General features: G+C 45.2%; 1 protein-coding gene across 1 annotated transcript in view; it reads right to left on the bottom strand.

The window, feature by feature from the left end:
* Positions 1-27,186, bottom strand: part of LOC122791451 (apoptosis regulator BAX-like) — a 565,868-nt gene that overhangs the window by 306,536 nt on the left and 232,146 nt on the right. Inside the window, exon 3 of the mRNA XM_044059196.1 lies at positions 16,310-16,477. Coding sequence (XP_043915131.1) covers positions 16,310-16,477 — 168 coding nt within the window. The remainder of the gene's footprint in view (positions 1-16,309; positions 16,478-27,186) is intronic.

Raw genomic sequence — 27,186 nt, 5'->3', positions numbered from 1 at the left:
GGGCTGACATCTGCCTCTGGAACGCCTGTATCTGCCTCTTTGTGGTCTGTCCAACACTGGAAAGGACCAAGTTTTAGAAGGCCAGTTCCTGCTAAACCTGCGTGGCTGTACCTGGAAGAAATCCTTGACTGTCCGCATGGATTTTGCTTTATCCTCCATTTTTTTCAACACCTCTTCTGCTTAAAGTGTCATGCTGTAATGGTGCATCTAAAAATTTTGCTTTAACATGATCAGGCAGATTCTGTTGCTTTAACATGATCAGGCAGATTCTGTTCCTTAAACCAAGCATGCCTTCTAATCACAGAACCTGTAACTGTGGCCATGCAAGAGGCCACCAGTGAATCATAACCACATTTCAAAGTATGCTTTCCCACTTGTTCAGCTGCATTTAATAAATCCTGCAATTCCTTGTTCTCTGAACATTCAGTATTTGTCAACAAGTTCTGTTTAAGCAGTGACATTAAATATTGCTGATATTTAAGCATATGAAACTGACAATTTAAAGTCCTTACAGCCAGGGTAGCAAAAATGTAACCCCCCCCCATCTGTCTAGAGCCCTAGAATCCCTATCAGAGGGGACAGGGTTTTTTGTAGTGGAAGCTTTAACCCCTTTGGGACCCTGAGATATAGTTTCTGGGTCAGCAGCGGGGTTTTTGTATAGGAATTTATGAGAATCCGGGACCCTGTAGTATCTGTCTGGCATAGCAGGTGCAGTGGGTAGAGAGTCAGGGGACAGGCCCGACTCTGAAAATACATCTACAATGTCTAGAACAGGTGGAATAGCAAGGGGTCTGTGCTGAGGAAGTAGCAGAAAGTCTCTGAGCCTTTTCTTAGATTCAGAATAATCTTGGCTCTCCCAGTGGAAATGCTCCCTCATGGTATGCAGGGTTTCCCCAAAAGAATAATCCTCAGGAGGAGAGGCTAAAGGAATGGATTCTTCAGCATCAGAATTCTCATAGGGAAAAGTACAGTTTTGTACCTACCATAAATGTAGATGTTCGAGGATCCACATTGCTGCAGTAACTACTATTTGGTAGTCCTGTCCAGCAAAGCTAAGGGCCAAAACCAAAATTCAAACATACCCTGCAAAAAAAATATGTACAATATATACAAACCAGAATATATATAACCTCACCTACACAACACCCTAAACACACAGAGGGAAGGAGGGAGGGAATTGATTGGACAATGTGGATCCTCTAACATCTACACATTTAGCAGGTACAAACTGTACTGTTGTTCATTTTCCATTCCTGCAGCTGCAACTATTATGTAGATCCAAAATCCCAATAGGGAGGGTAGGGATCATGGCAAGTATAAGGAAGCAAGAACTGAAGCACCAAGCTAGCAAAAAAGCAACCCTAGTAGAGTAGAGAGTAGAGTAGAGAGAGGAAGGTGATAATGCTTAAGTATGCACTGAACTCCAAGTAGCTGCCTCCCAAAAACTTACATGCCACCCCCCTAGAAAAAATGCTGTGTAGAGCAGCCCTGAGCCCTAATGGTCAATTCCAGGAATCTCCTTGCCATCATGTGAATAACAAACAAAATGCAAAAAAAAATCCATCCACGAGAAATAGTTTGCTTTGACACAGGCTTGCCCTCAAGAGCAAACAAGCAAAAAGAACAAAAAAACACTGTGCTGCCTAAAATCCTTAGTCCTGGCTCAAATAATAACGATAATTGCCTGTGTACATCAAGTGGGCAAAATCTTTTCCCTTTATTTTAAAAAGATACTTATGAGCTTCAGGCACCCTATAGTACCTATCATCCGCTTTGGGGGGGCAGGAGGCAAATCAGGATTGAGGAGGGAAGCCTGCAAAAAACATCTTCCACCACATTCACAACAGGAGTAGCTGGCCTATGCCTGGGGTAAAAAAAAAACAAGAGCCTCCTAAGCCTCTGAATCAGAAATCTTGACCTTCTTGACCTTCCATTGAAAATGCCCCTGCATGGTCTCTGAAATGAAATGAAAAAATGGAAGGAGAAAGGGAGTAGAATCAATCATCCACATCAGAATCAGAATAAAGGAGTGATACTCAGTCTTTGGACCAAGAGCAAGACTCAGAAGCCTCAAAGTTTCTCTCACTCTCTCTCCGTCAAACTCCCTCTTATCAGAGGGGCATAGGGGGCATAGAACCTCTAATCATAGTAATCAAATCTTTTTTCCATATATGTTTCATATGTTTCTTAGGCAAAGACCCTGAAGCCCCCACTGAAGACTGAAGATAAAGCCTCTCAAAGAAGCCCTGAAAGAGAAGGAAGGCTCTAACCACCTTAGGGCCAGACCACCTTAGGAAGAAGAACAGCCACCTGCAGCCTGCCCTACTTCTCTTGAGGATACATCCCAACAGTAAAAGTCTCTCATGAGACTCCTGAGAAACACTCCAAAAAACCTCCCCTCCCGGCTCCACTCTAAAGATCCGAAAGATGGGCCTGCTAAAGACTCCACTCTCTGCTTTGCTGCTTTGTCCGGAATGAAGAACATCATGGAGTAATCCTGTTCAGAAGAGGAATTAGAGGAAATAGAAACCTGATCAGAAGAATCATACTCTGTCTCTTGCCGTGGCCTCTTATCAGGAGGGGGATGGGAGCCCCTGATCAAAGTAATTAAATCTTCGGCCATTTTGAGCATCTGTTTTTTAGGCATGGAAGTCTGAGTAGGAGAATGCTGTACTTCTTTCTTTGTCTTTAGAGCTGCTTTAGTCTTTGTCTTTGAAGCTGAAGATGGCTTAATATATAGTTTTGTAGGTCTGAAGACACCCTCAGAAGCCGATGCCTGCTCAGCGGCTCCGGACCCATCTGAGGGAATGATTTCAGAGTGTCCAATACCTCGAGTATCCAGAGGCCCAGTCGGCTCCACGTGGGAGTCGGAAGCGGCCTGTGGCTCTGAGGTAGCGGGCGCCAGGGGCTGCGAAAGCGCCTCACTGAGAACCGGCGACTGGCCTAGCAGAGGCCTCATCGTCAGTTTTGGACCTCGGATGCCTATCCTTTTCCTTGTCCTTGCATCTTTTGTAAACTCCGGTTGTTGGCTGATCCGACGGCATTACATAATTAAATCTTCGGCCAAAGTAATGAAATGCAAAATCGAACAGACGCTTGATAGTACGTTGGTTAAATCTAGCACAAAACCAACAGCTAGCAACGTTGTGATCAGGGCCTAGGCAAGGAATACAGTAAGAGTGAAAATCCTTATGAGGTATTTGCTTCCCACAAGAAATACAATTGTTAACTTTTTCTGACATCGGTCTGGAGCAAGAAAAAAGTTTACCCAACGGGGTACTTAACTTTAATGAAGACTTCGGTTCTGAAATTCGGATTTGAAAATCTCAGGAGTCGGCCGACCAGCACTTGCAAACTGCTTTTGCTTCGGGCACCGCCCGGCAAGAAAGACTGAAGAAAATGGCGTCGGCTGTATCTTTTATACCCCTGGCGCAGTGACGTCAGGGAAGAGGAGACAGCACCCGACGCCAGACCTAGACTTTGGAATTCTGTCCAACTGAGGGTAGCCTGCCAGCAGGATAACCCAAGAGTAATTAATGCAACAGTGAAACACGATGAACATCAGTGGAGAACAATAATAGTACAAGTCAACTGCAAAAACAAACAGAACGAAGTTCTGTCAACAATATTAGCAAAACGATGCTAACAGCAATCCAATAACTCTAAATAGCAAGTAGAAACCGCCAAATTCTATTTAAACACACAGAATACTAGTGCACAAAAAGTGCCTACTTTAAACCAAATAGTAAGCCTGGTACAAGGGATACCAAGATGAAATAATGGCCAAAGGCCAAAAATTGCACCAAATGGCACAAATATAAGATAACTTTATACTACGCTAATTGAATACTACAAACAGTAACGATTTAAGTATATAGAACCAAATATCTAATCTAAGCTAAACAGTGAAGAAAACTTTGAAAAAGTTGAAAATATGCAAGCACTTAGCCAGAGCCAAAGAGAAGCACAACCGAACTCGTCGACGCGGCAAACGAGATCTGGGAATTGTACTGTGCACCATGGGATACCTACCTAGCCACGAGCCAACCAGAAGTCATCCAGCTTGTAAATAGGCCGAGTTGGAGCCCAGGATCGGCTCCGATCCCATTATGTAAAGAATGAAGGTAAGATAGGACTACTTAACATAATCAGTTTTTCTTGCCTTAACCTGTCAGGAGCCTCCAAGTAGGAGGCCAGGCTCTGGTCGAAGAACCACACCAGTGGAAAATAAATACCAATATGTCCGTTGTAAGGGATGGAAAACAATAAGGAAAAATGGTAATGAAAGAAGAAAGGGGGATGGAGGGAGGGAAACCAGGACTGCAAAAGTGAATACACTCTAACATCTACATTTATGGTAAATGTACACAACTGTACTATGTTCTTCGTGTTTCACTGTTGCAGTCATCACATTTGGGTGGATTGCCAAAGCTTGAGAAAATGGGTGGAGGCAGTCAAGGACACTAGGGGCTGGCTAGGATGCCCTACAAGACTGCAGAGGCAAACCCTGCCCTGGATTTGGAGAAGACAAGCAGGTGGTAATGTTTGGTGAAGGTGTGAACAGATGTCCAGGTGGCAGCCTCAAGGATGTCCCTGGAGGGGACTCCTCTGAGGAAAGCTGCAGAGGTGGAGGCTGCGCTGGTGGAGTGAGTCCTGACCCCCTTGGGGGGAAGGCCTGACATGCTGTTTGCAGCAGAAGTGGATGCAGTGTGTTATCTATTTGGAGATGGTTTGTTTGGAGATGGCTTTGCCCTCTGCCCCTGCAGCAAAGCTAACCAGCAATTGATCAGACTTTCTGAAGGATTTAGTCCTGTCTAGACAAAATCTGAGCTGCCTGTGCACATCTAGAGAATGCAAGATCCTTTCCCCCCTGTTCTGTGGGTTAGGGAAAAAGGTTGGCAAATGAATAGATTGGTTGACAGCCACACTGGACACCATCTTGGGCATGAAGGATGGTTAGTCTTGAGGGATACTCTGTCAGCAGGGAAGACTATGAAGGGTTCCACAGCCATGAGTACTTGCAGCTCGGAGATCCTTCTGGCTGAAGTGATGGCCAGAAGGAGAGCAGTCTTCCAGGAGAGAAATTTTAGCTCTGCTGAAGAGGCAGGTTCGAAGGGGGGAAGGGGTGAGCTTTTCCAACACAAAGTTAAGGTCCCAAGCTGAGGTTTTTGCTCTTCTGGGTAGCCTCAAGTTGCTAGCCCCGCTTAGGAGCGGTTTCATCAAAGGGTGTAAGAAAAGGGGCTGCTCAGTGGGAAAATTAGCAGAGATAGCAGAGGCATAAATATTAATAGAGGAAAAGGAGAGTCCACTGTGTAGCATGTCAGCTAAGTAATCCAGGATGAGAGGGAGGGACGACTGTGCCATACTGGCTCCCTTAGCCTAAATCCAGGTGCAGAACCTTTTCTATTTGTCAGCATAAGACTTCCTAGTGCTAGGGCATCTGGCCTCACATATAACATCTAGAACCTGTTTGCTGAGGTTGGCAGACTGTTATGGAATAAGCCAAGCTGCCAAACTGAGTGCCTGCAATTGGGGATGCATGAATTTCCCTTCCCTCTGGGTCAGGAGGTTTGGAATCTGAGGGAGATGCCAAGTTGGCAGAGGGGACAGGCTGTGCAGCAAGAGGTACCAGTACTTGCAAGGCCAGTCTGGAGCTATAAGAATTGTCCTTGGTTTTTCCTCCTTTATTTTGAGCAGTACCCTGGGGATGAGAGGTAGTGGAGGAAAGGCACAGACCAACAGACTGACCCAGGGGAAGGACAGGGCATCCACTTTCCAAGCCATGCTGTGATGCCCCCTGGTGCAGAACTTGCCGAGCTGACGATTGGTGTGGGAGGCAAAGAGGTTGACCTTCGGGGTGCCTCATTTCTGAGTTATTAGGGCGAAGGTTCTTTGTTGAGCTGCCACTCATGTGGGTCCAGAAGATTTCTGCTTAAGTGATCTGCCAGAGAGTTGAGAGAACCCGGAAATTATTCTGCTAACAGGTGGAGTTGCATGGCAGAGGTTGTGTGCCAAAGGGTCATGGCCAGCCTGCATAGAGGGTAGGGCTGAGTCCCTCCCTGCTTGTAGATGTACCCATCATAGTTGTGTTGTCTGTTTTGATCAGGAGAGCTCCTGGGAAAGAAGGGGCTTGAAAGCTATCAAGGCGTTCTGGACAGCTATCATCTCTTTTTGGTTGATGTGCAGATGGATTTGCTCTGGGCTCCATTGGCCCTGTATGCACCTGACATCAGGTGTGCATCCCAGGCATAATCTGATGAGTCTGTGGTGAGGGTCTGGGCGGCATGGGGTGGAGAGAAAGGTAGTTCTTTGTTGAGGGAGCATGATGTTGCCGACCAAAGAAAATCTTTTCTGAGGCAAGGTATTATATGTAGAAGTCTCTCCATGTCTTGACAGTGTTGACACCAAAGGCTTTTTAGATACCACTGAAGTTTTCTCATATGCAATCTGGCATATGGAATGAGTAGAATGCAAGATGCCATGAACCCCAGAGCTTGCAAGATTTTCGTTGCAGACAGTTGGGGTTTGGTGGCTAGCTGAGAGAAGTAGGTTGTCAGGAAGGTTTGCTTTTCTGGTGTAAGGAATGCCATCTGGGATGCTGTGTCCAGGCTGGCTCCCAGGAATACAATCCTTTGGGTGGGTACCTGTTTGGATTTCTTTTTATGTACCCCAGGGAAATTAGTAGGGACTTTACAAAGGCCAGATGCTTGAGCAGCTGTTCCTGGCAGTCTGCCTGAATTAGGCAGTTGTCCAAGTATGGGTAAATCTGGACATTCCTTTGCCTGCAAAAGACAATGGCCTGAGCCAGACATTTTATGAAAACCCTGGGAGCAGTAAATAAGCCAAAGGGAAACGCAGAGAACTGAAAGTGCTGAAATCCTGCCCTGAAACGGAGAGATTTCCTGCATGATTCCCTGACAGGAATGTGGAGGTAGGACTCCTTTAGGTCTAGGGTGGCTAACCAAGCATCCTTGGAGAGCATGGGTAGCAGCTGCTGGAGGGTGAGCATTTTGTATTTTGGGATAACGAGAAAGGTGTTTAGAATAGATAGATCGAGGATGGGGTGCCCTCTTTACTGGATACCAGTAAAAGTCTTGAGTAGAAACCTTGGCCTTTCTGTTCTGCAGGAACGTGCTCTACTGCTCTCATGGAGAGCGGGTAAAGGGACTTGTTTTTGCGCCTCTGCCCACTGGTTTTGAGGTAGATCTGGGAACCTTTTTGGAGTTGGAAGGGTGTGGAAATAAAATTTGTATCCCTGGGACACTACGTTGAGAACCCAATGGTCATTGGTAATGGTAGCCCAGGGGTTTGAAAGAAAGGACAGCTTTCCTCCTAGGAGTAATTGAGTTCTTGAGTTCTTACCATAAGGGGGAGTGGCTTAGAACTCCCTGGTTTTGAAGTGGAGGTAGTCCACTGCTTAGATCTCTGCATTCCCTGTGGCTGCTGTCTGTGGGGTCTGGCTCCCCGGGGTCTGGGCTGAGTTGACCTGGTGGGAGCAGAAAGGACCAGTACTTGGAGGGACAATGCCTGCTGAACCTGGGTGGTTGGACCTGTAAGAAATCCTTAACTGTTTGCATAGATTTTGCTTTTTCTTCCATCCTTTTTAAGACCCCCTTCTGCCTTAGTGCCAAAAAAATTGTCTTTGTGCAAGGGGGCATCCAAGAATTTAGATTTAACATGGTCTGGCAAGGGCTGTTCCTTAAGCCATGCATGCCTTCTGAGGACAGAACCAGTGACTGCTGCCCTGCAAGAAGCTTCTAGGGCATCAAAACCGCACTGCAAGGTGTGTTTAGTTACTTAACTTGTAGACTGCATTAACTCTTGTAACACTCTGCGCAGGAGTTCCAGGGTATGTTGCTGAAATTTTAGCATATAGAATTGACAATTTAGTGCTCTGACAGCAAGAGCAGCTGAGGTATATACTTTTTTACCCCATCTATCTAGTGCTTGGGAATTCTTATCTGAGGGGGTGGGATTCTTAGCAGAGGTTGGTTTAATTCCTTTAGGCCCTTGAGAAATTACCAATAAGTCAGCAGTAGGATTTAAAAAAAAAAAAAAACTTGTGTAAGTCATGGACTCTGCAATACCAGTCTGGTTTTCTGGGTGCAGGAGGTAGGGTGTAAGGAGTCAAGCTGGATTCCAGGAAAACATCCTCCACAATATCCAGGACTGGGGGGGGGGGGGGGTGGCCAGGGGTCTGTGCTTTGGAAGATCTAAGAATTCCCTGAGTCTCTTTTTAGACTGAGGGTAGTCCTGACTTTCCCCACTGGAAATGCTCCCTTAAGGTGTGAAGGGTTTCCCCAAAGCAATGGAATCCTCTGCATCAGAATCCTCATAAGCAGAGAGGGGTTGCATGTCTTCATACTGAAATGCATCAGTCACTGGACTCCTGTTCAGACAAAAAGTACAGTTGTGTACCTACCATAAATGTAGATGTTTGAGTGTATTCACTGTTGCAGTCATTACACTTGGGTTATCCTGCTGGCAGGCTACCCGCAGTCGGCCTGAATTCCAAGTCTTAGTCCGGCGTCGGTTGCTGTCGCCTCCTCCCTGATGTCAGTGCGCCAGGGGTATATAAAAGATGCAGCTGACGCCATTTTCTTCAGTCTTTCTTGCCCCAGATGTCAGGTGCCCCCAAAAGGGTAGGCTAAAATTATGCTAATAAGTATGCATGCACTAAAGTAAACATTTCCTTCATCTACAAGCAAATATACCACATAGGTTGTATAGAATAGAGAAGTACAGATAAGACCCAGCAAAGAAAGGGGGATGGTGGGTGGGTAACCTGGACTGCAACAGTGAATACACTCAAACATCTACATTTATGGTAGGTACACAACTGTACTATGTTCGTGTTTCACTGTTGCAGTCATTACACTTTGGTTGAATCCCAAAGCTGAGGTTGGGTGGATAGCTGAGGTTGGGTGGCTGGGTCTAAATAGGATTAGGAGAGGCTATGTGGCCCTGCAGAACTGCAGTGGCAAAGCCTGCTCTGGATTTAGTGTAGAGAGGTAAGTGGTAGTGCTTTGTAAAAGTGTGCACTGAACTCCAAGTTGCAGCCTCTAAAATGTCTTTGGTTGGTACTCCTCTGAGGAAGGCTGCTGAAGTGGGTGCTGCTCTGGTTGAATGTGGCCTAATGCCCTTAGGCACTGATTTGCCATGTTGTGAATAGCAGAAACGAATGCAGTGGCCTATCCATTTTGAAATAGTCTGCTCTGAGATAGCCTTTCCTTGTGATTCTGCAGCATATGCCACTAAGAGTTGCTCAGTCTTTCTGAAAGCTTTAGTTCTGTCCAAGCAGAAGCGTAGCTGTCTGTGCATGTCCAAAAGAATGGATAAAAGGTAGGCAAATGAATGGTTTGGTTAAGGGCCACACTGGACACTACCTTAGGCATAAATGTCGGGTTTGTCCTCAGAGAAACCCTGTCTGGATGGAAAATGATAAAAGGTTCCACAGCCATGAGTGCCTGTAACTGAGACTCGTCTTGCAGAGGTTATTTTTAGGAGCAGAGCTGTTTTCCATAAGAACTTTATCTCAGCTGTATTGGCTGGCTCAAAAGGAGGCAGTGTGAGTTTTCCCAAGACATAATTGAGGTCCCATGCAGGTATTGGTGCTCTCCTTGGCGGTCTTAGGTTTTTGGCCCCTCTGAGGTACTGCCTTAGCAATGAATGAGAAAAAATAGGTGGTTCCGTATTGTAATGAGCTGAAATGGCAGAGGCATGGATCTTAATCGATGAAAAGGATAGGCCTTTGTCCAACATCTCAGTTAGGTATTGTAAAATCTGAGGAATATTTGGTACAAATGTGTCCATTCCTTGTGCCTCGTTCCAAACACAGAATCTCTTCCATTTTTCTGCATAAGAATTTCTGGTACTGGGCCTCCTGGCCTCCAAAATAACATCCATCACTGCTTTAGAGAGAGGTGTGTTCTGAATGGCTACATTATCCGCCATGCTGCCAGATTTAGGGTCCTGAGTTGGCTGTGCAGGATCAGATTGTTTTGTTGGGTCAGTAAGTGAGGAATTAGAGGTAATGTCCAGGTTGGGCCCTCGAGACAAGCTCTTTAGGATTGGGTACCAGTGCTGGCGTGGTCAGTCTGGGGCAATCGGAATAATTTTTGGCTTCTCTTGTCTGACCTTTAGGAGTACCTTGGGGAGGAGAGGCAGAGGAGGAAAGGCATATACTGCTAGGGTTTTCCAGCTGAACAGAGCATCCACTTTCCATACTTACTTGTGATAAGTCCTTGTGCAGAATCTCTGTAATTGGCAGTTGTGAGGGGAGGCAAATAGATCTGTCTGGGCATCCCCATTTCCTTATCATGCTGAAGACTTGTGGATCTAGTTTCCACTCGTGGGGATCCATGAGGTTTCTGCTTAGTTCATCTGCCAGAGTATTTATCTTTCCAGGCAGGAATTGTGCTTGCAGGTGTACTTGATAAGTCAATGCTGTGTCCCACAAAGTCATGGCTAGTCTGCAGAGGGGATAGGAATGTGTGCCTCCCTGCTTGTTTATGAACCACAAGACTGTAGTATTGTCCGTCTTTATCAGCAGTTGTCCTGGATGAAGCAGATCCTTGAAGGCTGTCAGGGCATTCTGAACAGCTAGCATCTCTTTTTGATTGATATGAAGATGCATTTGGCTTGCGGACCATGTGCCCTGAATACATTTTCCTGCCATGTGGGCCCCCCAGGCATAATCTGATGCATCTGTTGTAATGTCTGCCTGGCTGTGGGTAAAGTGAATGGTTGTCCCTTGTTGTGGTGACAGGCCTGTGCCCACCATCGAAACTCCTGTTGCAGGCAAGGAATGAGGGTAATTAATGTTTCCAGGCTGTGGCAATGTTGAGTCCAAACACTTTTTAGATACCATTGTAGTTTCCTCATATGCAGTCTTGCATATGGAATTAGCAGAATGCAGGATGTCATGAAGCCCAAAGCCTGCAGAATTTTTCTTGCAGATAACTGGGTCTTTGTTGCCAACATTTTGAAGTAAGTCAGTTGCCTTTGTCTGGTGTGAGATAAGCCATCTGGGCAGTTGTATTTAAGCTTGCACCCAGAAATATTATCTCTTGAGAGGGTACTAGTTTTGATTTCTTTTCGTTTACTGTGTACCCTAGGCAAATTAGTAATCTTTTTACAAACGCCAGATACTTTAGTAGAATGTCCTTGTTCTCTGCTTGAATAAGGCAGTCGTCCAAGTAAGGATATATCTGAATTCCTCTGTCTGCAAAATGCAATTGCTGGTGCCAGGCATTTTGTGAAGACCCTGGGTGCAGTAGATAAGCCAAAAGGCAGTGCAGAGAATTGGTAGTGCATTGAGCCAGCTATGAATCTGAGGTGTCTTCTGCAAGATTGTCTGATTGGGACATGCAGGTATGACTCTTTTAGGTCCAAGGTTACAAGCCAAGCCTTCTTGCCTAGCATGGGCAGAAGCTGCTGCAGAGTCAACATTTTGAATTTTGGAATGTCCAGAAATGTGTTTAGAATAGACAGGTCCAGTACTGGTCTCCAGGCTTTGTCCTTTCTAGGTACCAAGAAAAGTCTTGAGTAAAATCCTTGTCCCTGCTCTTGCTGCGGCACTCGCTGAATGGCCCTCATGTCCATGAGAGATGAAACTTGTTTTTGTGCCTCTGCCCATTGATTGTGTGGCAGGTCTGGCATACCTTTTGCCCTTGGCAGGGTGTGAAAGTGGAACCTGTAGCCCTGTGACACTATATTCAAGACCCATTTGTCCTGGGTGATCATGTGCCAATTTTGTGAAAAAAGTGCTAGCTTTCCCCCTAAGGGGGCTGCCAAAAGATAAGTGCTTGATGCTGGCAGAGGAAAGTCATTGGGACAGTTTCCTGTATGGCTGTGATTTGTCTTCTCCACTTTTGGAGGTAGAAGCACCCCATTGTTTAGACCTGTATGAGCCTTGGGGCTGGGATTTGCCTCTGGGGCGTCTGTATCTGCCTCTTTGTGGCCTGTCTGACACTGGAAAGGACCAATTCTTTGAAGGCCAGTTCCTGCTAAATCTGGGTGGCTGTACCTGTAAAAGAAATCCTTAACTGTCTGCATAGATTTCGCTTTCTCCTCCATTTTCTTCAACGCCTCTTCTGCCTCAACACCAAAGTATCATGCTGTAGTGGAGCATTTAAAAATTTTGCTTTAACATGATCAGGCAGATTCTGTTCCTTTAACCAAGCATCCCTCCTAATGATAGAACCCGTTAACAGCGGCCCTGCAGGAAGCCTCCAGATAATCAAAACCACATTGCAAAGTATGCTTTCCCACTTGTTCAGCTGCATGCAATAAATCCTGCATTTCTTTGTTTTCTGCACATTCAGAATTTGTCAACATTTTCTGTTTAAGCAGTGACATTAAGTATTGCTGATATTTAAGCATATGAAACTGACAATTTAAAGCCCTTACAGTCAAGGTAGCAGAAGTGTAAATCTTATCCCCCATCTGTCCAGTGCCCTTGAATCCCTATCAGAGGAGATAGGGGGTTTTTTGCAGTGGAGGCCTTGCCCCTTTGGGACCCTGAGATATAGTTTCTGGGTCAGCAGCAGGGTTTTTATAAAATTTATGTGAATCTGGAACCCTGTACTATCTCTGTCTGGCTTAACAGTTGCTGGAGGTAGAGAGTCAGGAGACAGGCCGGACTCTGAAAATACATCATCTACAACGTCTAAAACAGGAGGAATAGTAAGAGGCCTGTGCTGAGGTAGTAAAAGGAAGTCTCTAAGCCTTTTCTTAGATTCTGAGTAATCTTGGCTCTCCCAGTGGAAGTGCTCCCTCATGGTATGCAGGGTTTCCCCAAAAGAATAATCCTCAGGAGGAGAGGCTGAAGGGATAGATTCTTCAGCATCAGAATCCTCATAGAGAGGAAGAGAGTAATCCTGTTCAGAAGAGGAATCAGAGGAAATGGAAACCTAACCTGAAGATTCATATTCTGTCTCTTGCCTAGTCCTCTTAGCAGGAGGGGGATGGGAATCCCTGATCAAAGTAATTAGGTCTTCGGCCATTTTGAAGATCTGTTTTTTAGGCATGGAGGCCTGTCCAAGGGATTGCTGTACTTGTTTCTTTGTCTTTAGTGGTGCTTTAGTCTTTGAAGCTGAAGTCAGTTTTGCATATAAATGCGTAGGCCTGAAAAAACCCTTAGAAGCCGATGCCTGCTCAGCGGCTCCAGACCCATCTGAGCGAATATTTTCCGAGTGTCCAATACCTTGAGTTTCCAGCGGCCTAGTCAGCTCCACGTGGGAGTCGGAAGCGGCCTGCGGCTCTGAGGTAGCGGGCGTCAGGGGCTGCGAAAGCACCTCACTGAGGACCGGCAAACCGGCGACTGGCTTATAAGAAGCCTCGTCGTCAGTTTTGGACCTCAGATGCCTGTCCTTTTCCTTGCGTTTCTTGTGAATTGCGGTAGTCAGATGGCTATCCGACGACATAGCGTAATTAAATCTTCGGCCAAAGTAGTGAAATGCAAAATTGTGCCAACGCTTAATAGTGCGTTGGTTAAATCTAGCACAAAACCTACAATTAGCAACGTCGTGATCAGGGCCTAGGCAAGGAATACAATAAGAATGGAAGTCCTTATGAGGTATTTGCTTCCCGCAAGAAATACAAATATTAACCTTTTTCTGACATCGGTCTGGAGCAAGAAAAAAGTTTCCCCAACGGGGTACTTAGCTTTAAATGAAGACTTTGGATCTGAAATTCGAACACGAAAATCTCAGGAGTCGGCCGACCAGCACTTGCGAACTGCTTTTGCTTCGGGCACCGTGCATCAAGAAAGACTGAAGAAAATGGCGTCGGCTGCATCTTTTAAACCCCTGGCACACTGACGTCAGGGAGGAGGTGACAGGTGACAGCAACCGACGCCGGACCAAGACTTTGGAATTCAGGCCGACTGCGGGTAGCCTGCCAGCAGGATAACCCAAGTGTAATGACTGCAACAGTGAAAAACGAACATCTACAGGGGACAGATCTCTTTCTTTTGGAAGGGGTAGCTTGGCCTTCCCCTGATTAGCAAGAAGGTCTTCTGCCATTTTAAGAATTTGAGACGGAGGCAAGGAAGCAGGTGCCTGAGATTGGGTTGGTTTCTTGGGTGTGGTTCGCAATGTGGGCCTAAGAAACTCAGTAGTTTTAGAAAGAACGGTAGTCGTGAAACAAGTCGCCAGTTTGTGTAAAGAATCAGTAGTGCAAAGGCCTTCCTCAGAATACAGTGCCTGTTCAGTAGCTCCGGACCCATCCAAGGTAGAGACGACCGCAGGATCCTTAGTCGAAGAAGAGTTTTGTGGCATACCGGACTCCAAAAGGATCTTGGTAGCGGCCTGGGAATCAACAGAAGCAGGCATCAGGGGCTGCGAAAGCACCTCACTGAGGACCGGAGAACTGACGACTAACTTAATGGCAGCATCGTCGGTAGGTTTAGACCTGTGCGGTCTGTCTCAGTCTTTACATTTTTTTTGGAAGATCTGCTGTCGGATGGCTTACCAAAGCCATATCGGAATTCAAGGAATGTAAGTGAAAATATCTAGCTACAATAAGGGCCCGACGACATATAGTTCTGGCGTTGAACATACCACAGAAGTGACAGCAGGGACGTCGTGGTCTAATGCTAAACAAGTGACGTAGTAAGAATAAAAGTCTCGGTGTGGTATTTGCTTTCCACAGGCGATACAATTTTTTAACTTTTTCTGACATCAGTTAGTGCAAGAAAAAAGGATCTCCAATGGGGTACTTAGCTTTAGAAGACTTCAGCTTCAATTCGGAAGACGAAACTCAGGTAGCAGCCGGCTGGCACTCGTGCGAACTGCTGCTACTTTGGGCTCCACGGCAAGAATGACTGATATAATGGCGCCTGCTGCTTTACTTTATACTACTGACAACCGGATGTCAGTCCTGGAGCGACAGCAACCAATGCAGAAATACTAAGCCTCTGGTATTCGGGCCGTCCGAGGGCTACTCTGGCAGGGATAACCCAAATGTGATGACTGCAACAGTGAAACACAAAGAACATCATAACAGCTACATGGAAAAATTCAAAGAAAGGTTCAGCAGAGAAAAAACAGACAGCTGGAAAAATCAGTCTATGGGTACTCATACTTCTAATAAAGCAGAAACAAATCTTAAAAAGAATTGGGAACAAATCCCGAAATAATCACGGACAATCAGGGGCACTTAAAATATTAATGCTATTAATCTGAAACACTGACAGAATGGGAAAATATGAATTAATATACATTTTCTGAAGTAAAGGAAGTCTGTAGCTCTAATTATTGTCATTATTTATCAAGTGTAATTCACCACCTTTTCTCCAAAATTCACAAGATTTACAACAGATTAAAAAGGGACACAGCTAAAATTTGAGTAAAATCAGAGACAGTTTAGAGGGATGCAGGTAGCTGTGATCCTTGGAGTTAAACTGGAGGGGATGCAGAGACATTTCTGACTTCAATACAATAGGTGTTGAGTCTCTGGGCAGTTATAACTACTGAAAATATCTAACTCATAGTACAGAAACCTGCAGTAAGGACAACCACCATGAAAGGGTTTAGCTGCAGCATACCAAAGTAAGAGAAAAAGATTTAAGACTACTGCTGCTTAGTAATGCCATCTTATGTTCCGTTCCTTAAAATGCCTATAGATAAATGGTATCATCCTCCATCTACGCCTTTTGTTTACAAATACATTTAGTAAGCAAAGTCCAGCAGTACCCTCCTAGCTCCTTTGACTGTGAAAGGGGTTGGCATATGTTTATGCAAGTCAACCGCTGTGCTTGAATGTCCTTCCACAGAATGCATGGGGGATATGAAAACCAGGCAGCAATACTCTTGTTAAGCAGGACAAAATTTCACTAAATTCTGTTCCAGGGCAGTCAAGCCAAAACCTTAACACAAAAGCAAAAACCAAAATGTAGTTTTTTTTAATTTTGTTATATATATTTAACCTTTCTTCACTGTTACTGCTGCAGTTGCCCATATCATTATCGAAACCCACTCCCCGTGACAAACTGGACAGGGCATTTACCAAGTCAGTGAAGCTAACATGAGAAACTTTCAAAAGTTATAGGTCTGATAAAGATATTGTGAGTTTATCACAGTAAGCATAAATGGCCAAGTTGTACTAATAAAAAAAAGAAAAATATTACATTTGCATAAAATTACTTTAACTGTTTACTGAAGCAGTGATTACGAAAGGAATGTTTCTCAGTAATGACACGACAAAGACAATAAAAAGGGATAGTAGAAAGGAAGGAGAACTACCAAAAAAAAAAAAGTCTACTAGCTAGAATGTGTTTTTCCCCGTAGTACTGCAAAATACTGACCTCTGAAGCTGAATATTCCCATCAAGTTCATCACCAATCTGCCGCAAGCAACTACCAAGCTTTTTCAGTGATGGATCATTAATTTCTTCCCTTGTGACCTGAAGGTCAGAAAATGTAGCTGTCACCTGGACACCATCTGCCTGACGCTGGATTCGATCATAAATAAAGCTTAAAAAGAAAACCAACAAGTAAAAAGTTAACTGTGGTTTAAAGACAACTGTCAAATGCAGAGCATCTGATCTCAGTAAAACAGGCAGCAAATAATGAAATGTGCAGTGCAATATTACTTAATTTAATTTTTTTCAACACATTCCACTTCAATGGGCGGAACAATTTGTCAGAAGGGATCAAAATACAACTGTGTAGATAACTTACCACAATAGATGGTACAGTGTTTTTCACTATTGCGAACATTATGGATGGGATTTCTGAAGCATGTGAAGTCCAATGTTTAGCCCATCACCCAAAGCTGAGCATCCTCCCCCACCTCATACTGGGGAGACGTTTACTTTCCTTGAGGCCATACACCCAATTTCTGTCTTTTTGTGGGGGAGGAAAGTTATGCCTGAATGGATGTCTCCTCCCTTCTATATCCCCTGCCAAGGCTAGTCTCACTAATGAACATCAGACAACTGAGGTAGCCTGAAAAAAAACAGGGAAAGACCCAGAAAAAAAAGAGGGATGGAGGAATAGCTAGGAAGTTAAACCGGTATCTTACCCTGGCCTAAAACCACCAACCCCCTTGAAAAGAGATCAAGGAGGACTGCAAAAGTACCACATTTGCATATAGACAGTTATGGAAAGTTACTTGTACAACTGTACTATGTCTTTTATGCATTTCATTATTTTAGTCTCTACGTATGGGTTAAAAGCTGGTGCCCTCCCCAAAACAAATTGGGAGGTTGGTTATTAACTACTGGGAGGCTGTAGAATGCCTCAAAGAACAGATTAGGCAAAGCCAACCCTGACTCTGGATTCAGGGTCTAATCTGTAGTGCATTAAGAATACATGCAGTAATGACCAGGTGGCTGCTTCAAGCATGTCCAATATACTTAACCCCTTATAAAGTCTGTAATGGCAGCTGTCACCCTAGTAGTAAACTGCACTTACTGGATCACTCAGAAACTTGCCTTGGTGTTCATAGCAGATCTCTATACAATGAGCAAACCATTAGGAAATAATTTTAGAAACTGCCAGTCCCTCTCTCACTGCAGCAAAGGAAAGGAAAAACTGGTCGTTTTTACTAAGTTCCTACGTTCTGCTACATAAAATCTCAGTTGCCTATGTTCATCCAAGGAATGTAAAATTCTTTATTTTTTGAGGTTCTGGAAAAAAGAAAGGGAGCTGAAAGTACAGTTGTGTACCTACTATAAATGTAGATGTTAGAGTGTATTCACTGTTGCAGTCATTACACTTGGGTTATCCTGCTGGCAGGCTACCCGTAGTCGGCCCGAGTTCCAAAGTCTAGGTCTGGCGTCGGTTGCTGTCACCTCTTCCCTGACGTCAGTGTGCCAGGGGTATAAAAGATGCAACCGACACCAGTTTTTCTTGCCCCAGATGTCAGGTGCCCCCAGATAGGAAGGCTGAAAAAAATAAAAATATGCCAAAAAGCATGCATGTACTAATATAAACATTTCCTTCATCTACAAGCAAATACACCACATAGGTTGTATAGAGTTGAGAAGTACAGAAAAGTCCCAGCAATGAGAAAGGGGGGTGGTGGGTAACCTGGATTGCAACAGTGAATACACTCGAACATCTACATTTATGGTAGGTACACAACTGTACTATGTTCATCGTGTTTCACTGTTGCAGTCATTACACTTGGGTTGAGTCCCAAAGCTGAGGTTGGGTGGCTGGGCCTAAATAGGATTAGGAGAGGCTACCAGGCCCTGCAGAACTGCAGTGGCAAAGCCTGCTCTGGATTTAGAGTAGAGAGGCAAGTGGTAGTGCTTGGTGAAAGTGTGCACTGAACTCCATGTTGCAGCTTCTAAAATGTCTTTGGTTGGTACACCTCTGAGAAAGGCTGCTGAAGTGGCTGCTGCTCTGGTAGAATGTGGCCTAATGCCCTTAGGCACTGGCTTGCCATGTTGTGCATAACAGAAGCGAATGCAGTGTCCTATCCATTTTCAAATTGTCTCCTTTGAGATAGGCTTTCCTTGTGATCCTGCAGCATAGGCTACAAACAGTTGCTCAGTTTTTCTGAAAGCTTTTGTTTTGTCCAAGTAGAATCGTAGCTGTTTGTGTATGTCCAAAGCGTGCAGAAGTCTCTCCCCTTTACTCTGGGGATCTGGATAGAAAGTTGGTAGATGAATGGTTTGGTTATGAGCCACATTGGAAATCACCTTTGGCATGAATGTTGGGTTTGTCCTAAGAGAGACCGTGTCCTGGTGAAAAATGATGAAAGGTTCCACAGCCATTAATGCCTGTAACTCTGAGACTCTTCTTGCTGAAGTTATTGCTAGGAGCAGAGCAGTTTTCCATGATAAGAATTTTATATCAGCTATGCTGGCTGGTTCAAAAGGAGGCAGTGTGAGCTTTTCTAAAACAAAATTGAGATCCCAAGTAGGAATTGGTGCTCTCCTTGGGAGTCTTATGTTTTTTGGCCCTCTGAGGTACTGACTTTGTAGTGGATGTGAAAAAATAGGAGGTTCCGTATTGTAATGAGTTGAAATGGCAGAGGCATGGATCTTAATAGATGAGAAGGATAGGACTTTGTCCAGCATCTCAGTTAGGAATTGTAAAATCTGAGGTATATTTGGAACAAGTGGTTTGAGCCCTTGTGCCTAGTTCCAAGCACAGAATCTCTTCCATTTTTCTGCACAAGATTTCCTAGTGCTGGGCCTCCTGGCTTCTAAAATGACATCCATAACAGCTTTAAAGAGTGTTGCGGTCTGAGTGGCTACGTTATCTGCCATGCTGCCAGATTTAAGGTTCTGAGTTGACTGTGCAGAATCTGATTGTTTTGTTGAGTCAGAAGATGAGGAAATTAAGGCAAAGGCCAGGCTGGGCCTTGAGACAAGCTCTTTAGGATTGGGTACCAGTGCTGGCGTGGCCAGTCTGGGGCAATCAGAATCATTTTTGGCCTCTCTTGTCTGACTTTTAGGAGCACCTTGGGAAGAAGAGGCAGTGGAGGGAAGGCATAAACTGTCAGGGTTTTCCAGCTGAATGATAGAGCATCCACTTTCCATGCTTGTGAGTGATAAGCTCTTGTGCAGAATTTCTGTAGTTGGCAGTTGTGTGGGGAGGCAAAAAGATCTATGTCTGGGCGTCCCCATTTCTTTATCATGCTGAACACCTGTGGATTTAGTTTCCATTCATGAGGATCCATGAGATTTCTGCTTAGTTCGTCTGCCAGTGTATTTTTCATTCCTGGCAGGAATTGTGCCTGTAGATGTACTTGATAGGTCAGTGCTGTGTTCCACAAAGTCATGGCTTGCCTGCAGAGGGGGTAGGAATGTGTGCCCCCTTGCTTGTTTATGTACCACATAACTGTGGTATTGTCAGTCTTTATTAGTAGCTGTCTTGGATGTAGTAGGTCCTTGAAAGCTGTCAGGGCATTCTGTACAGCTAGCATCTCTTTTTGATTGATATGAAGATGCATTTGTTCCTTGGGCCACGTGCCCTGAATACATTTTCCTGCCATATGTGCCCCCCAGGCATAATCCGATGCATCCATTGTTATTGTCTGCCTGGCTGTGGGTAAGGTGAAAGGCTGGCCCTTGTTGTGGTGACAGGCCTAGGACCACCATTGAAACTCCTGTTGTAGGCAGGGAATTAAAGTTATTATTGTTTCCAGGCTGTGGCAATGTCGAGTCCAAACACTTTTTAGATACCATTGTAGTTTCCTCATATGCAGTCTTGCATGTGGAATTAGTAGAATGCAGGACGCCATGAAGCCCAGAGCCTGCAGAATTTTTCTTGCAGGGAGATGGGTCTTTGTTGCCATCATTTGAAAGTAATGAGTCAGTTGCCTTTGCTGGTCTGGCGTGAGATGAGCCATCTGGGCAGTTGTATTTAAGCTTGCACCCAGGAATATTATCTCTTGTGAGGGCACTAGTTTTGATTTCTTTTCATTTACCGTGTACCCTAGGCAAATTAGTAATCTTTTTACAAACGCCAGATGCTTTAGAAGAATGTCCTTGCTCTCTGCTTGAATAAGGCAGTCGTCCAAGTAGGGATATATTTGAATTCCTCTGTCTGCAAAATGCAATTACTGGTGCCAGGCATTTTGTGAAGACCCTGGGCGCAGTAGACAAGCCAAAGGGCAGTGCAGAGAATTGGTAATGCATTGAGCCAGCTATGAATCTGAGGTATCTTCTGCAAGATTGTCTGATTGAGACATGCAGGTATGCCTCCTTGAGGTCCAAAGTAACTACCCAAGCCCTGTTGGCCAGCATGGGTAGAAGTTGCTGCAGTGTTAACATCTTGAATTTTGGAACATCCAGGAAAGTATTTAGGATTGACAAGTCGAGTTTTGGTCTCCAGGCTTCGTCCTTTCTGGGTACTAGTAAAAGTCTTGAGTAAAATCCTTGTCCTTGCTGTGGTACTCTATGAATAGCTCCCATGTCCATGAGAGCAGCAATTTGTTTTTGTGCCTCTGCCCATTGGTTTTGTGGCAAGTCCGGCATACCTTTTGATTTTGGAAGGGTGTGAAAGTGGAACCTGTAACCCTGAGAAACGATATTCAGTACCCATTTGTCCTGGGTGATTATGTGCCAATTTTGTGAGAAAAGTGCTAGCTTTCCCCCTAGGGGTGCTGCCAAAAGGTAAGTGCTCGGCATTTGTAGAGGAAAGTCATTGGGACTGTTTCCTATAAGGTTGTGACTTGTCTTCTCCTCCTTTGGGGGCTGAAGCACCCCACTGTTTAGGTCTGTAGGAGCCTTCGGGCCGAGATCTGCTCTCGGGCATCTGTATCTGCCTCTGTGGCCTATCTGACACTGGAAAGGACCAATTTTTTGAAGGCCAGTTTCTGCTAAACCTAGGTGGTTGAACCTGTAAGAAATACTTTACTGTCTGCATTGATTTTGCTTTTTCCTCCATTTTCTTTAACACCTCCTCTGTCTTAACACCACACAAAGTATCATGCTGTAGTGGAGCATCCAATAATTTTACTTTAACATGTTCAGGTAAACTTTGTTCTTTCAACCAAGCATGCCTTCGAATGACAGAGCCTGTAACTGCGGCTCTACAAAAAGCCTCTAATAAATTAAAACCACATTGCAGAGTATGCTTTCCCACTTGTTCAGCTGCATGCAATAAATCCTGTATTTCCTTACTGTCAGGACTTTGTTAAAACAGAAAATGCCTACAAACTCAAAGACAAGAGGTACTGCTGATATTTAAGCATGTGAAACTGGCAATTTAAAGCCCTTACAGCTAAAGTAGCAGAAGTGTAAACTTTTTCCCCCATCTATCCAGAGCTCTGGAATCCCTATCAGAGGGGACAGGGTTTTTAGCAGTGGAAGCCTTAACCCCTTTGGGACCCTGAGAAATTGTTTCTGGGTCCGCAGCAGGGTTTTTGTAAAGAAATTTATGAGAGTCAGGGACTCTGTAGTACCTGTCTGGCTTGACTGGTGCAGGGGAGGAGACGGACTGGATTCAGAGAAAACATCATCAACAATATCAAGCACAGGGGGAATAGCCAGTGGCCTGTGCTGTGGCAATAAAAGAAAGTCTCTGAGCCTTTTCTTGGATTCTGAGTAATCCTGGCTCTCCCAATGGAAATGTTCCCTCATGGTGTGCAGGGTTTCCCCAAAAGAATAATCCTCAGGTGGAGAGGCTGAAGGTATAGATTCTTCTGCATCAGAGTCCTCATAGGGAAGGAGAGAATATCCCTGATCTGAAGAGGAATCAGAGGAAATAGAAACCTGGTCAGAGGAATCATAGTCAGCGTCTTGCCTAGGCCTTTTATCAGGAGGGGGATGGTAACCCCTGATCAAAGTAATTAGGTCTTCGGCCATTTTAAGCATCTGTTTCTTTGGCATGGTTGACTGAGAATGTAGTACTTGTTTCCTTGTCTTTAATGGTGTTTTTGACTTTGCTTTGGCTGCTGCAGTGGACTTTACAGTAAGCTGTGAAGGTCTGAAAACACCCTCAGAAGCAAATGCCTGCTCAGCGGCTCCGGACCCATCTGAGGGAATAGTTTCTGCAGGCCCAATACCTTGAGTTTCCACAGGCCTAGGTGTCTCCACGTGGGTGTCAGGTACTGCCTGTGGCTCTGAGGTAGCAGGTGTCAGGGGCCGCGAAAGCGCCTCACTGAGAACAGGCGACTGGCCTAGAAGAGGCTTCGTCGTCGGGTTTGCACCTCGGATGCCTGTCCTTTTCTTTGTCTTTGCGTTTTTTATGAATTCTGGTCGTCGGTTGTTCCGACGGCATTATATAGTTAAACCTTCGGCCAAAGTAATGTAAGGCAAAATCAAACAGACGCTTAATAGTGCGTTTGTTGAATCTAGCACAAAACCGACAACTAGTAACGTCGTGGTCAGGGCCTAGGCAAGGAATACAGTAAGAGTGAAAGTCCTTATGAGGTATTTGCTTCCCACAAGAAATACAATTATTAACTATTACTGACATCGGTCTGGAGCAAGAAAAAGTTTCCCCAATGGGGTACGTAGCTTTATTGAAGACTTCGGTTCTGAAACTCTACTTCGAAAATCTCAGGAGTCGGCCGACCGGCACTTGTGAACTGCTGTTGCTTCGGGCACCGCGCGGCAAGAAAGACTGAAGAAAATGGCGATGTTGCATCTTTTATACCCCTGGCACACTGATGTCAGGGAAGAGGCAACGGCAACCAACGCCGGATCTAGACTTTGGAACTCGGGCCAACTGCGGGTAGCCTGCCAGCAGGATAACCCAAGTGTAATGACTGCAACAGTGAAACATGATGAACATCAGCTTGGTTCAGACAGACCTGTATCTGTACCTCAGGCATGAAAAACAGGTGAGTCAGTAAGACCACTCTATCCTCGTGGAAAAAAAAACGAGAACAAAAACAAAAAAAAAAGGTTCCTGAGTGCTTGGAGATCTGAAATCCTTCTAGTTGAATTTATACCTACTAGGAGAGTCTTCCACATCAGAAATGTTAAATGTACAGCATTTACAGGTTCAAGGCTGGGATGGGGGGTAATGTTAAATTCTTTACAATAAAGTAAGACCCACTCCAGTGCCACGTTTTTCCTTTATGGTCTGAGATGGAAGGGGTCCTTCAGAAAAGTACAGTTGTGTACACTTACCATAAATGTAGATGTTAGTGTGTATTCACTGCTGCAGTCATCACCTGTGGGTTATATCCCTGCTGTGGTAGCCCTCGGTAGGCCCGAATACCAGAGTCAATGTTTTTCTGTCTCGGCTGCTGTCACTTGTTGACTGATGTCAGGTCATCAGTGCTATAAAGCAAGACAGCCGACGGCATTATTTCTTGCCCTAACCAGTCAGAAGCCATATCACCCCCCACCTGAGGCAAGAGGTCTGAGCTCAGGGGAAGCTACTTTGGAGGCTGTAATGGCAGGCTGCGCAGTTAGGGGTACCAATGCTGTCTGGGCCGATCTGGAGCAATGAGTATGGCCTTTGGTCTCTCCTCCCTTATCCCGATCAGTACCTAGAGAATAAGTGGCACATGAGGAAAAGCATATGCAGAGGGAGTTCCAAGGGAAGGTCAAGGCATCAACCCTCCATGCTAGGTGGTGATACTCCCTGGTACAGAATTTTATCTGCTGATGGTTGAGGTGCGAAGCAAAGAGATCCACCTCCGGAGTTCCCCACTCCTGAGTGACTTGCAAAAAGATTTTTCTGTGGAGCTGCCATTCGTGGGGGTCCAGTAAGTTTCTGCTTAAGTGGTCTGCCAGGGTTCTGTTGATCCCTGGTAGGTATTGGGCTATTAGGTGTAATCCCAAGGAGGAGGCTGTCAGTCAGTGGTTCATGGCTAGCCTGCACAGAGGGTAAGATTGGGTCCCTCCCTGTTTGTTGATGTACCACATTACTGTGGTGTCTGTTTTGATAAGGAGAACCCCTGGCCTGAGATGGGGTTTGAAGGATGTCAGAGCCTTTTGTGCTGCCATCACTTCCTTCTGGTTGATATCTAAGGGAAGGTGCAGGGCATCCCTAAGACCTTGGGTGCATCTGCCTGCCTAGTTGGGCGGAGGATGAAGGGAAGACCCTTTTTCTTGGCATAGGCCCCTGCCCACCAGAGAAACTTGGCCGTTATACAGGGGACAGAGGTCTCTAGAGGCAGAGAGTGCTGACACCAAAGGTTCTTTAGATACCACTGAAGTTTTCTTATGTGAAGCCTGGCCAGATGTATTAGGAGGATACAAGATTTTATGTACCCAAAGGCTTGCAAGAACTTCCTTGCAGTGAGGTGACAGAGGCAGGAAACTCTACTTTCTGGGGATAGGAAGGCCACTTGGGATGCTGTGTCCAGCAATGCTCCCAAGAAAATGATCTTCTTGGAGGGTGCTTGCTTTGATTTCTTCTCGTTGATGGTGAACCCTAAGGAGGTTAGGAGTGTTTTGACACAGAGGAGGTCCTGGACCAGCTTTTCCTTGCACTCTACCTGACTGAGGCAGTCGTTCAGATGAGGGTAAATCTGTACATTTCTCTGTCTGCTAAATGCTATGACTAAGCATTTGGTGAATACCCTGAGAGCAGATAAGCCAAAGGGTAGCACAGAGAACTGAAAGTGTTGTGAGCCTGCTCTGAAGTGCAAGAATTTCCTGCAGTATTCCTTTACGGGGATGTGGAGGTAGGCATCTTTTATGTCTAGGGTCACTAACCAGGCATTTTTTGCCAGCACAGGCAGCAGCAGCTGCTGCAAAGGTAGCATTTTGAATTTGGGGACCACCAGGGGAGGTGTTCAGAATGGACTTTTCTGGGAACAAGGAACAGCCTGGAATAAAAGCCTTTGCCTGTTTGATCTGAGGGGGCAGGTTCTACTGCCCCCTGGGATATGAGAGTTTGGACTTGTTTCAATGCCTCTGCCCACTGATTTGGAGGCAAGTCTGGGTACCCTCTTGGAACTGGGAGTTCATTGAAAGATAATTTGTATCCCTGAAAAATGATCTTTAAGACCCATTGGTCCTTTGTAACAGAAAGTCAATTTTCTTTGCAGAGAGAGAGAGAGACATCCTCTTAGCTTTCGGTGAGTGAAAGGAGGGCAGTGGAGGGAGAGGGAGTAATTGAAAGTTTTTACCATAACTCCCTGCCTTTGGGGCGAAGTGGTCCACTGTTTGGTTCTCTGCTGTCCCTGGGATAGGGGCCTGGGTGGTCTGTCCTTGCGGGCCTTACTTTGCCCCTATCCACTAGCTGCAGGAAAGAACCAGTGCTTAGAGGGAAGATTCCTGCTGAACCTAGGAAGTTGTACCTGAAAGAAATCTTTTACTGTTTGCACAGATTTTGCTTTGACTTCCATCTTTTTAAGCACCTTTTCTGCTTTTACTCCAAACAAGCGGTCCTTATCCAAGGGTGCATCAATTAATTTAGACTTGACATGATCAGGGAGAGATTATTCCTTCAACCATTGCATGTCTCCTAATGACGGATCCTAACACTGCTGCCCTGCTTGAGGCTTCTAGGGCGCCATATCCACAGTGCAATGAGTGTTTGGCCACTTGACAAGTAGAGTGCAGTAAATCTGTTAACTCTTTCGAACTGACAGTCAGGAACGGTTGAAACTTTTTGCTTTAGTAGTTCCAAAGTGTGTTGTTGATATTTTAACAAATGGAACTGACAGTTGAGTGCTCCGATAGTTAAGGTTGCAGAGGTGTATACTATTTTACCTCATCTGTCCAGAGCTCTGGAATCCTTGTCAGAAGGAATAGGATTCTTAGCAGAGCTAGCCTTAGCTCCTTTACATCCCTGTGTAATGACCTTCGGGTCGGCAGTAGGATTTATATACAGGTATTTGTGAGAATCCGGCACTCTGTAATACCCGTCAGGTTTACTGGGAGCAAGTGGAGGGCGTCAAGTGCTACCCTGGATTCATAGAAAATATCATCCACCACTTCTAAGATAGGGGGATGGCCAAGTGTCTGTGCTGGGACAGGTCTAGAAACTCAGTCTTTTCTTAGACTGAGGGAAGTCCTGGGACTCCCAGTGGAAATGTTCCCTGAGGGTGTGAAGGGTTTCCCCAAAGGACAAGTCTTCTGGTGGGGAGGCAGAAGGAATGGATTCCTCTGCAATGAATCCTCATAAGCAGTCAGAGGGTATTGTTTCTCTTCAATATTTGAATAATCAGATTCCTCAGAATCCTGTTCTGTCAGTATTTCAGGAGAAGGGTGTCTTTTCCTTTTAGAAGTTGTGACCTGACTACCCCTTAGATAAGATCCTCCACCATTTTAAGTATTTGGGCTTGGGGTGGTGGAGCAGGAGTAAGATGGTGGCTAGAGGTAGACTTTTTAGGAGTGGTCTGGCTTCTAGGCCTAGGAGTATCCATCGGTCTGAGAGACACGGTAGTCAGATGAGAAGGCGTTGTTTTTTGTCTAGATTCGGTAGTGCGAAAGGCCTCCTTGGAAGCCGGTGCCTGTGTCGCAGCTCCAGACCCAACCGAGGCAGAGACAATGAAAGGCTTGGAAGACTAAGATTTCTGCAGCATACCAGACTCCAAAAGGGTCTCTTGTAGAGACCTGCACAGATAGTGTATCTGGCATCAGGGATTGTGAAAGCGCCTCCCTGAATTCCGGAGAACTGACGACCTGCTTAGCGGTAGAGTCGTAGGAAGGCTTAGCCTTGTGTGGTCTGTCTTGAACTTTATCTCTGTTTATTTGGAATGTCTATGGATTGTTGGCTGAAAGACGCCGTTTCAGAATCCGAAGATGGAAGACGAAGATACCCATCTACAATAAGAGCTTTACGACAAATGGTTCTCACATTAAAGAGAG

Source organism: Protopterus annectens, chromosome 17.part0, assembly GCF_019279795.1.
Source record: "Protopterus annectens isolate FY-2018-M chromosome 17.part0, PAN1.0, whole genome shotgun sequence".
In the NCBI taxonomy this organism is placed as follows: domain Eukaryota; kingdom Metazoa; phylum Chordata; order Ceratodontiformes; family Protopteridae; genus Protopterus; species Protopterus annectens.
Note: the sequence above shows the minus strand (reverse complement) of the source record. Positions and strands in the feature narration are given on the sequence as shown.